Source organism: Plectrocnemia conspersa, unplaced genomic scaffold, assembly GCF_051122295.1.
Source record: "Plectrocnemia conspersa isolate PC_06_02 unplaced genomic scaffold, ASM5112229v1 ptg000013l, whole genome shotgun sequence".
NCBI lineage: Eukaryota > Metazoa > Arthropoda > Insecta > Trichoptera > Polycentropodidae > Plectrocnemia > Plectrocnemia conspersa.
This window is the reverse complement of record NW_028277177.1, coordinates 11343774-11357034: the sequence shown is the minus strand read 5'-3', so window position 1 is coordinate 11357034 and position 13261 is coordinate 11343774. Positions and strand designations below refer to the sequence as shown.

Sequence of the window (13261 nt, the reverse complement as noted above, 5' to 3'; positions counted from 1 at the left end):
ATATCTTGAACTTTATATGAGAAGGATAGGATTTAACCGCCTGTAATTGATTTGAAAACTTTATATAAGGTTAAAAGATATAACGAGCGAGCTTTGGTTGTGCACAACAAGAAAAAGTCTGCACATTATTGGCGTTTCAGCCGCTCCGTCACAAGTTTGAGCGCATCCAGGGCGCATTGCGCTCAAAGCAAACTGTATCTCGTTTTGGCTTATGCCACAGAAAATTTTGTTTGCGTTTGCCATTTTTCTGTCTAGCATTTAAGTAAAATTGTCAAGGCAGAGCCGCATCCGCCCTGGGAGTCGATAAGGCTTTGCGTTGTCTTCTCTCCGTCTCTCTGTCCCGGCTCTTTTCCTCGAATTCCCTCCACGGATTCTCTCCATGGTTTTCCGTGTTTTTGCACCCTGATTCGATATCGGACGACGTCGCTTTTCGCCGTTGTTTGCTTACCATCCGAGACGGCGGGGATTCGCAATTGCCGTTTCGCAGCCGACTGGCGCGCTCTCATTTTCGCGGACAGATGCTGGATCCGATTCACAATAAGGCACTTTAATGAAAAATACACAATATAAAACGGCGCTAAAATCCACCAACGACTTTAATAAACTCGTATCCTTTGTATGATTGGAGTTGACGCGGTATAAAGTTGTGGATTTGTGATAATAAAGTATAGAATAGGTTTGTGGAATTCAATAACGAAATGAGTCGAATTGAATTAGTTATCATTATATTGCCTATGCTTTTTAAGTTCTTAACTTTATACAGTCTTCGCCAATAATTTAAAGCTAATCTTAAGAACTGAAATTTCAATATTTCTTCAAGAAAAGAATCATAAGTTGTGTTTAGAGTTATTTTTAAGGTGAGGATCACGAAAGGTATTGGTCGTCAGATATTTTTCAATGCAATCGCTTAAAAGTTACTTGTTTAAAAAAATAAATAGACACTCTTTAATTTGTGTATGATTTAAATACGGGAGTACCAATGTATCAAGTTATTATTACAGAAAGTATTAATTAGTGATATGGAGTTAAGAGCTGGGACACCATATTTGTAGTAAAATTTGTGACTACAGGAATCTTTAGAACCACTGATCTTATGCATAAAATTCTGATTGTATTTAGTTCGATTTAAACCGTACATAGCATAGGAAATTGCTTGGGAAAATTGACAGAAAGCCAATTCACATCTAGTGCATAGTACATGTGCCCAGTACATATATTGTGTGTATACACATGTAAATAAGTCTAGCAAGACGTCCTCGCTATCTAAACATAACCAAGAGATGTTTGCCAACACAGAGGCATGCACCGTCGAGACTTTTGTCAACTGGGAGAATGCCCTGAAGGGCCTGCGGTGGTGCCGAGTGCACTCGTGTCAGTTTATTAGTCGAACCCTCCAAAGCCGCCCCCGTAGACCACTTACGACCTTTTACTTCTGCACGCGCCCGTAATGATAGCCTCAGAGATCGAGATTTATACTGGAACGTTTCTCAGAAATAATCGCGACCCTGTAATCGCCACGAACGTTTAAGAACATTTTCGGCAAATTGCCTTTTTCCGTTTAACAGCCACCGGTTCACGGCCGGCGATTTAACGGCCTTGGATCTCCTCAGGAGCAAAACGTGCCAAGCGCCAAATCGATCGTGCAAATTGTTTCAATGAACCATTTTTCTCAACAGAAAAGGCTAAACCTTATTTGATTATGCGTAGACCATGGCGATAAAGCGCATGCTGTTCATTCACCGAATCGATTATTTATACGTCCTGTATCCTTCGAAAAGGAGCGCCGTTTGTGTTACCAAGTGGAAAGAATTTATAGGTCTCTTGGGTGAACCGATCTATGGGTCACATGGCTTTAAAAAAGGACTCGTTAAAAACAGATCGAATGCTTCCTTTATACTGATAAAAATACAACAGTAATGATGTTTTTAGATATACAAAATTGCGTGCGAATTACTTTTTGAACACACGAACCAAATTAAAGTTAACCCCAAACTGTGTATTAATTGCACGGTCTGTTAGTCGAACGAAATAAATTTATTTTAGTGTCTGGTTGCCTTATAGATTAATCGCAAGGTCGACAGAAAAGATTCTAACGAAACGGTGAATTATGGGCGATTTTATCGGTATTGCCCTTTCACTGCTAAATAGTCGTGGTTAAACTTTTTAGACGAAAAGTTTGCCAAACTAGATTACGCAGGAAAATATATGTGTGTTGAAATAATTTTGATCGTAAATGTAACGAAGCATACATATGTAGAAAAAAAAGATTCTAAACTTTCAGTATTTAACATATGCAAAGTATGTAATGATAATACATTTATACAACCTAATATGACTTTATATTATTTTTTTAATTTAAGCAGACAATTTTTCTTTTTATTTGTATGTTTTTGTATTGATAATAATACAACAATTTTACAACTTGCTTTACTTTTTTTTTTAATAATTTTTTGTTGATTTTATAGTACTATTGACAAGTCGTATATATTAAAAATATTGTATTGCAATAAAAATAATAACAAATTTTATTTATATATAACTCACAAAGATATCAACAAAATAAGACGATTGAATTTTACGTAAAACATTATTTTTAACATAGATACGACAGTAAAAAATGTTTTTAATTAGTATTTTTTAATATTTTAACACTCCATAATTTAAATAAATAAATCAAAACATATTAGTATTTATTGCAATGTGTACTATATTATACATATATTAAACTTATTACCAGTCATTAAAAATACTAATTTTTAATCTTTTTTTTTTTTTTTTGGTAAAACAATTATAATTTTCAAATAAAAAAAAGGTATTTTTTTTAAATTGTTAGGTTTTTATATTAGTTAATAAGGTATCTGATTTTATTTGTTAAATTGTAAAATATCATCAGATAACGTAACTGAAATTAACAACCCTTTGCATTTAAATAAGGTTTCTTATTCATAATTGTGAACTGTTTTTTTATTGTAATACTATGATTATGCTAGTGGAAAATTTAAGTGACTTATTTTATAAACATTTACTTGCTTTGAAATTGTGAGGTTTTCATATAATATGTATTATAAAAGTGACATTAAAGGGTAATTTATTAGTTTATTTGTAATAAATGACGACGATACATTTTATCGTCGTGGAAATTATAGCTTCTCAAAAACTTTTTATAGCAGGTAAATAATATTTTTTTTAGATATAAATTTACTTAGAGCTTATTTTTATGGCTGGCGATAAACTAACTACTATTCAGAGATAAACATAACCATATGTGTGTTTATTTTGAATAAGAGAAAATATATGTGAGCATTCTTCTAGGAAATATGTATTTGCCTTAAGATTTAGACCCTGTCGCTAATTATTAAAATACATTTATGCTATAAATATTAAATTAATTTTTATTTATATATGAATTCAATAATACCTGTTGAAAATATTCTATATTGTTTGTATAGCAGATATTTAAAATGATTGCGATGTTGCATATCCAAGCATGAAGATTACACAGGCCACGACGTCAAGATAGCAAGCTCGTTAAGTAAGAAGCTCTCAGAAAAATGAGGATAAAAAGCGCAAAACCCTTTCATCAATTTGTCAGACCAAAATGAAATGCTAGAATAACCACTTTCACGTCGGTCCGACTCTTTTAAAAGTAGACCAAGCGTAGTCCTATTTTTCCTGCCGTTGTTGTCTCGCCGCCATTATTCTTCTTCATTCATTACGTATTGTCAAATTATATGCTTCCTTTACGAGTCTGCTGCGGAGCTTAGTAATTTCTCCAACACTACACAAGCCGTGTAGATGTCACTCTAGTCTTGACATTTCCGCTATTTGTTTTTCCGCCTGAAAGCGGAAATAGTCCAGTTAGATATTTCCTTCCACCGTTCACAGCCTACCGCTTCTCGCCTGGTTAGACTCATAACACCTTCGTCATAAGGCCTTACATAACACATTTTCGCAATTAGACCGAGTTAGTGATACGTAATATATTAATATTTATATAACCCTAACTTAAAAGTAATCAAAAACATGTATAGTATTGAGTTATAACACTTGTATGAATAGCTCAGTATTTTTTTTGTTTAGAATAGAAAAAAAAATTAGTTATTATATTTTGTTTAGAATAGAAAAACAAATAATAAAGCTACAATATGAATATTATATCAAAGTCTACATCTAATAGTCTTATCTATTGTAAATAATTTTTTTGAACAGTGTAATTATTATTAATAAATTTTATCATTTTTGTGTTATGTACATTTATACTACTCATGTAGGTAAACTTGGTTTATCCGAGTTCCAGTTGAATTCCGAAGCTTGTAAATTCCACGTCGTTTGTTCACGAAACCAACGGTTATTTGTTTGGTCCCTAATGTATTTCCGGAACTGTTCTTGAAAATAGCGTGCTGTGCTTATGCTCTCAATGGTCACGGAATTTTTTTTCTGTAATTCCGGGACGCACTCATCCGAATTGACATGCAACACTATCATGTATAAAGCACATGTTTTATTAAGTATAAAAATTACATTTTCTTGTTTGGTCCTTAAATATTATTTAAAAAAAAATTTAAGAGACTAAATTATACTTTAACATTTTATTTAATGCTTTATGAACTTGCACTTAAAGCTTCAAGATGAGTTTAAAATTGCTAGAATTGGCTTAACGATGTTTTTTAGCTGCAATCTTGGACACTTCAACACTTGTTCCTGTCAAAGTTTTAAAACAGTTTAGTGAAAACTTTTAGTTACAATTTCATTGCTGTCATCTCATCAACAGCTGCCGGAGCGGCTTATATTTTCTGAAATTATACTTGAAGCAAGAAAAAAAAATAGCCACAAAAGGCAAAAGAGCAAAAGTTGTAGTTTGGCACATCTGAGAAAGATTGAATTCATAAATAATTTTTATTCTTATTTTTAAATAAGAAATATAGTGAAATCGATATAAATATACTGATAGGTTTAATTAAGTATATAATGTTATATGATTGTATAAGTCTGAACTACCTTTATTAGAACATTGTTATTTTTACGTAGTTAATTTCCATATAATATTGCAAGACCTTAAATTTTATAATATGTATATAGACAAGCCTAAAACTTACCTTTTATTTAAATTTTAGCAAACACTAATAAGAGATACTAATATGTATTTATAAACAGTTTGAAAATTGAAAAATGCTTTCAATTATTATCTATAACTTAAAATATTATAATATTATAAATTCTTAATAGCACTAATAAAATATTTGTATTTAAGAGATTGAGATAGAGCATTTGCTATAATTTAGCCTGCAAATTAAACATAAAATTTGATTTACTATATCAGGTGAAAATAAATTATGACCGATTATCATAACCTAACGTTAAGATTAAATACAAGAAAAATGGTGTGCCTTTCTTGCTTAATTTACTTACATACATACATAAATTAAGAATGGAATAGCATAGTCCGTAACGTCTCAGACTAGTAACTCTAAGGTTACGGGTTCGAGCCCCGGCAGCGGCACTTGAATTTTTATTTATAAAAAATGTGCTATTATAATAAAACGGTCCCAGCTGCAGTGAAATATATTAGATATAAATTGTATTACACATAATAATTTAAAATTAATAATATAGATGTCACCGAGTCCCAGACTTTCAGTCTGGTTGTTATTAGTTACTTGTAGGTATACAATATATTTTATTGACTTTCTCAGTTGGTACAGATTTATCCCATTGTAACGCATTGGGCTTATGCCTATCATGTTACAATGGAAGATTTTTAATAAAAATAAAATCAAAAGGCGGCTCTTCAGAAAGAGTTCAATCTATTTTCGAATCATTCGTTATTTTTACTTTTTCAAAAGGGATTTTGCTTTTTGCAGGCTTTGAAATATAATAAATTATATAATTTAATTAAAGTAAAATACACTGGTTAGAAGAATGGTAAACTATATTTTCTTTAGTGTCATGAAGTGCAGCTTAGCATAATTAAGAGTAGATGTCATTTAATACAATACATATTTACATCTGCAATAGAAAGTTTTGTGAGTTTTAATTATTAACTTTTTGAGGTTGATGGCCAAGAGGTGTGACTTTTGCAGCTTGTTAGGTGGGTAAAATATAAAATTTACCAATAGTTTACTATAATACAAAATGTGGATAGAAAAATTTAGGTATTGGTGCAAAGTCGAAGTGCGTCGACTAGTCATGAGTTCGAGAGTGTAAATTTAGTAAGTGGCATATGCTTGATGACAAATGATTGCCATCCTTCGAGTACTTGGCGAGTGATTGGTGATTGAACGTAGTGTCACATATATAAAAAATATAATTTTAACTAGATTGGATGAATGGGTATAAGGAAAATTTAGAGTTAATCGCGTTAGAGTCTAGCTCCATCTCATGAATGAATGAATTCACTGAATGTTAATACTAGACGTGTTTAAAAGCTTATGAATAACAGGTTTTAAGCAGTTTTGTGCTATTTATTAGCTATTGATTGAAATTGACGAATTTCAAAAGCCTGCGTGGCTATTGTGCAATTCAGGGTGTTCTGCCGATGACTAATGTATTGTTAAATCAAATAATTGTTATTCACATTTTTTTAATAGTTATTTTTGGTAAGTTCTCATGGGAGTATATAGATAATATTTATATATACAAACAGTATACATACGAGGTAAATTAGGAAAATATTTTAGAAGCATTATATGGTTTTCATATTTACTATAGTCACTTGAATGTATTATATTTAGTCAATCTTTTAATAAGTTTTCATATTATGGCAAGGAAGTTTCGTGTCTATTTATTTTAAATAAGCAATACGCAACGATCACCATTTAATAAAAGTTTATAAAGTAAATCGATTATCAAAGACCTATTAGTAAGCTTTTTTTCATTGAATAAGTTTATAAGTATCATCGAAAACGTCACTTTTTTCTTGCTTTAAATTCACGAAAATATTTTACCACATTTTTGTATAACAAAAACAAGTTGACGATATATTTCAGCAGCAAAGAAACAAACTGAACGATAATCAAAATGTTTGGTATGCTTTGTCACGTCATTTGAACCCTAACGAAAATGGCATTGCTACGAAACATAAAAAAATGAATTGCCTTGTCTCTTTGATTTACGAATATACATCGCACATTAAATTTTATACTTTATATTTACAGTGAATTCATTCGAAGAAAGGATTATAAAGTATCTTTGCACTCACTGGACACTTGTGTACAATGGTGTAATATGTTATAAAAGCGCCATTTTTCAACACATAGTATTATTTACTGGTACATTGAGTAGATGTTTATGGTTTAGAACCATACGACATCACGCGCAATTGCGGCAATATTTTACGATTTCGCGTTGTATCTCTCCACTACGTAGCTTACACAAAGAACAAAATTCATACACAGGCATATACTTGCATATGTATAATATACAGCGGTTGTAAATCATCCGGTTTCTGGTTTCAAAAGACCAATAAATCCAAGCAACAATGTTCGAGCTCAACGTGAAGCTTCCAGACGCCCGCAAATCTTAGTTAGCGTCGTATTTTTCTCCGATACGGATATTTGAATTTCACAAATCGCGGAAAAGCGTTCTCGATTGTCGGTAAAACGGGATATTTCACCTTATGGTTCGCGAGGGATATGTAGTGTGTGTGTGTATATTCAGAAGGAGATACTGTCTGGGCGTGTGAAGTATGATCTCTTCTCTTGGTTATATACTAATATTGTTTTATGAGAGAAGGCGGCCGGGACACACATTTTGATGATACGATCTCGGCGAGGAATAGATAGCGGAAATTAAGGGGAAAATTCGTATTTCATCTTGAAAAGTCTTGCGAGAAGTGCTATTCCCTAACGTACCATACGCAGCGATACGGACGAAACAATACTCGTTTTACGGCACCGAACGATCGAATAAACGTTAGACGTAAATATTTATTATATATTTTATAAAAAAATAATTTGTTTTTGTTTTCAGTGGAAGCAGAGGTGGGGTGTCGTCACAAAGCTGTCTCCAGCTGCAGGTAAATACCGTACCTTTAATAAATTCAGACCGAAATATGTAATTCATTAATGATCGTAAAGCTTTTTAAAGGCAAAATATTAATGTAAAAATGAGTCGCCATTTTCTACTTAATAAATAATCTTTGAAAGCTTTTAGTAGTCTATATCATTTAGTTTATTATTATTTATATATAAATATGCGTAAAATATCTATAACAACTTATTATTATACTACAATACATAATATCAATAACATATTCAGTTGTAATTGTGTTAGTGAAATTGTTAATTGTTATTTTAAGCATAATATTATTGTTGTAAATGATATAAAAAAATGTTATCTCATAAACCGTTAACGTTGATATGAAAAATAAAACTTATTTCATGTCTCTTGTATTAAATTGTATACTAATGCTTTAAAAAAATAAAAACACTTCCATTGAGCATTAAGGACTCAAGAGATAGTTTAAAAGTCCATAGTTTTTTTTAAAAGTATTTTATTTTTTATATAGCGTTTACAGTTAAAAACAAAAAAGCATTTAATAATATGTATTTTATAAAATAAACTTTATACATAAAACAATATTATTAGTTAAGCTAAATAGGCTATCGTTTAAGTGTGCAAGCAACTTTTTAGTTTTTGTATGTTACCACAGGATTTCAGTACGTAATATTATATACGTATACATTAGCAAATATTAATTTAATTAGACAAAGTCTTAAGAAAAATAAATATTACACAAAATTTATAATAAGGTGATATTTTTTTGATATATTTATACTACATTTTATTCATTAGTTTGTGGAATAAAATAGCTTAAATGACTTTTTGTATTCATAGCTTTTAAAAAATATATTAAAAAATGCGTAAAATTAATTTACAGTATCATAATTGAAATTGTCTTACAACTTATTAAAAATAAACTTTTTGTTAAAATTCAACTTGGAAGGGTATAAAAGGGGCTTTTTTCCTGAGGGTTGAGCGAGATGCATTCGAGGATTGTTGTGGGCGTATCTGGCCGTAACCCACAGGAGGAATGATTTATTTCTCGCAGGAAACAAGCACGAAAATACGTTTTTTAAGGGCGACTTTAAAATCCCCTTAAAACCGCGATGAATGTATGATCGCTTCTAGGAAAGAGATTGATGATCAAAAATGCATTTTCTCTCTGTAAATGATGGATTTTTGTGTATATAGTGAAACGTATGAATATTTTTGTCATTGTGGAATATCGTTTTGATGTGTAATCAAGTTATTTTTTTGGAAAATGTCGAGCTAAATTGCTACTGAAAAATTCAACGGTCGAAAGTGGGGGAAAGTTAAAAAAATATGTTAATGTTATTAAGTACGAGAGGAGAGTTTAAACGAGCTGAAATAACATTAACGCGATAAAGATTGTGTTATATTGCAAAGTGGGGTTCAGAGTTTCTTGACTCGATTTTCTTCTCGAGATTCGGAAACATTCATGTAATTTAAATATAAAATTTAACTAGGACTTTTATTTTGCTTGAATGTCAACTAAATTTATTTCGTTTAAGACAAATTTAATCCACACTAATTCGATTAAAGTATTATATTTTCCTAATTAAACTATTTTTTAACATTTCCTCATTTTCTTATTATATAATTGTATTTATTTTAATTTATATTTTTTTGTTATATTTACATATTGTAATATTTTTATGTTTTGTATTATTTATTTATTAAATGCGCATTTTATTTCAATTTTATTGTTTTATTTGTTATTATTGTTTCACATAGTCTACATAAATAAAATGAATATTCTAAAAATAAAGAAATAAGTAACTACTGCTATTTAATAAAGCATTTATCACAACAGAATAAGTCGTTAAATGTATGTCTTATTAATTTATAAGCGAACAGTAAAATTTATTAGTTAAAAAACACGTTTAGAAATTCATTTATAATTTAATTTTGACAAATATTTTCATATCGTAAACTTGAAGAGACAAAGCAACTAATTAGCAATTAGATATGATAGTGAAATGAATTACTTAGACATAATTTCGGTATGTGGATAAAAATCATTTAGCCTTGTAGAAAGCACTTAGTAACAATGCAAAAAGGTCACGAGAATAGAACTTGTCGCATATACGAGTTCAAAGTGTTGTTGACTTAAATGCTATTTGTAATTACGACTCGCCCAAAAAAGCAATTGCTGTATGAAGATTGGAGATATTGATGGATTATCGTATCCAAATGAATCAACAACGGTTGTTGAGTAAAATGTGTTTACAGTGTTGCCGAGTCTATTCAAATATAATGGTCACGCAACGATTCTTAAAAGAGATACGACGGAAATAAACAAATCAAATTTTCAGAGAAAAAATCTTTATTTAAACCAAGCGTGTATAAGCATATTATAGACTTTTGACCAAAACCTTAATTCAAAACTTTTATTAGTTAATTAAGACTTGGGACAAATGAAAGTTCTTAATCCGAACTCGTAGCAAGCAGCTTCTCGGACTTCTGAACATCGACCGACATTTAAAATACAGAGAAAGCTGCCGCTTCCCTCTTCACGTCTACTCTTGTCCACCTACGACGTTCAATATAAGGCTACAGGACGGCGTATTTGAAGTAAATGCAAAAACTGTACGTGATTAAAAATTGTTACACAATATTAATAATTAATAAATAAATTACTTTGAATTTCATAAATATTAACAGTGAAGTCAGTACAGTTTATAAATTAAGTTGAAAATAAATGTTATTTGAATTATTATAAATACATAATATAATAATAAGGTTATTTAATAAAAAAAATGCATAAAAAAATATTATTATAAATTATAGGGTTAAAAATAATAACATTAAACCAAACATATTAACTATATTACTGCTATTTTCTTAATAGAACGTATCATCATAATTTGCGTGAAGATAAAGATAGTCATATTTTTCAATCTTATAAAGAAAACTATCTTTTTAATTTTTTAAAAAATATTTTGAGAAGCGGAAAATTAAAAATATATGTAAATGAAAACATAAGCAATTATTCTCACAAAACGAAGATAAACAATGCCACTACTTCTCTGGATTAAAAAAGGCTTATAACTGGACTTCAAGCTTAAATTAAATAAACATATTTCGTATCTTCGCTCTGAAAGGCTAGCTGACATTACGGCCCATAGACCAATATTTAATAGAAAGAGCGCTCTAACTATAATTTTTTTTATTCTATAATCATTTAATTAGACACATTTTAACAAATCCAGTGTTGAGTAACATTACATACAATTTTTAATAAATTACATGTCATTCAAAATAAAGCTAATAAAATAATATAGAAAACAATTTTTGTAATTACCTCAATTTTTTATATATTAGCCTTAAAATACAAATAATTAAAGAACACCGTCATTTTTAAACCAGAAAAAACTATAAAAATATTTTGCGAAGCTACACTAACCCACTAATCTTGTGTATAGGTGACTACGATAAAAACAGCCTTATATTTAAATACAAGCACAAAATGCCAAAGCACATATTGTTTTAGAAACCAAAGTCAACATGCTTCAATACTTTTAGTGAAATGTACTTAAATTATCCCTTTTTTTATTGTTTTTTTCCTATATTTTTATTTTCATTTCGTTTAAGTTTTTTCCTTAAATGATAAACACCGGCATTTTATTTTTTTAAAACAAATTGATAATATTACTAGATTAGTAATTTTATATTATAATGTATTCATTGTATTCTAAAAATTAATAGTTTTAATAGTCTATTTAAATATATTTTTACGTATCAATATATTTTTAGATAATTAAGTTTGACGAGAAATAATCCATAAATTTTTTTTTTTAAATATGAATTCCAATGATTTTTGTTGTCATTGTTTGTTTTTAACCGAAGCAATAAATGTTTGTTAATTATTTGTGTATATAGTATGAGCTACATTATATTATAGGTATATTTTCAATATATATGTTATATATTTCTCATTCAATTTAAGAATTATAAGTAAATGGTTATACTGATTTTTAAGGTAATACAATTAACTCATTCTTAAACCTTTCACAAGTAACTACAGACTAATCTTTACCAAGCAATAAAAGTTACAGTCAAATCCACACTGAGATCAAACATAAACTTTTTCAAGCTCTTATCGCGCCATTTTAAAATTCAACTAGCGGAACAAAAATGCTTCCAAAAAAAGGGAACTCGACTTTTTTAGGACGTGTCGCAATTAAGCGCGAACGTTTCACGAAACAAAGCCTTCAAATGGTTTCTCCGAATTTAAAAAGTATCTACATATATTTTATGTATAATTATATATGTATATATTATAATATAAATGTATAGGGTACAATAAGGTATCTCGACCCGGACACAAAATAGATGAAATCAAGGTGGAGGCCACAATTATCGTCTCCCCGGCCGGTGAGCAATGCGGGCCGCAAACACCGAAACTCATGCACTCTGGCCATAAATAACATGGCGAAATTAAAAAGTCTCCCGGCACCGAGAGCGCCGCAACTGCTGCAAGTCATGCAACCGACGGTTTGCACCCCCCACGATTACGGTTATCATTACGCACTAAACATGCTAACCGAGCGTGATTCTTTGACAGCTTTGGTATATTTTAATTAGCCAAGTTCCGTTTCGACGCCTGTCAATTGAAACCATGATTATGCTTGATGTCTCTTGGGGTACAACATATTTTTTAATGTTCTTTTACGGCCCATTATGGAGAATCATTTTTTGAAAAGCAATTTGTCGTTCCATTACAATTAGGTATAATTTTTTATGTTACAGTCAATGTATTTTACGTTTTTATGATAATTTTTAATATGTACAATAAAATTCATCGTAATTTTATTTACATTTTGCACATAGCACAAACTACAAACTAAACAGCAACACTCTGCATAATGCGCCCACAAGTTGGTTTCTGTGATAACCGAAACGTACCTACTCTACTTGAATGCAGCGTGTCGCATAATTCTGTCAAATAAAACGCCATTGAATGTTACATCCTACTATAGACTTATCGTTTCAACTCCCAACGTGAAACAAGAAATACACACTCAAGTAATACGCACTTAACTTTATCAACATGAAAAGAAAAAATATAAAAGAGCTTGGTAATTGGACTATGAACTAAAATTAGTGTCAATGAGTCGGCTACACTTTTCTAACTTAATTGGTATTCAAGTGAGTGTTTTTTACACAGAATTTAAAAATAAATTGACAAAGTATGTCATACCACATCTGCTAAAACACTACTAAATTTGTGCTAAAT

The 13261-nt window shown here is 30.1% G+C and overlaps 1 protein-coding gene across 1 annotated transcript in view; it reads left to right on the top strand.

Annotated features, from left to right (window-relative positions):
• The window catches only part of LOC148227268 (uncharacterized), a 60277-nt gene extending 52130 nt beyond the window's left edge, over positions 1-8147 (top strand). The window contains exon 4 of the mRNA XM_088202589.1: positions 7969-8147. Coding sequence (XP_088058715.1) covers positions 7969-8064 — 96 coding nt within the window. The 3' untranslated portion in view covers positions 8065-8147. The remainder of the gene's footprint in view (positions 1-7968) is intronic.
• The last annotated feature ends 5114 nt before the right edge of the window (positions 8148-13261 follow it).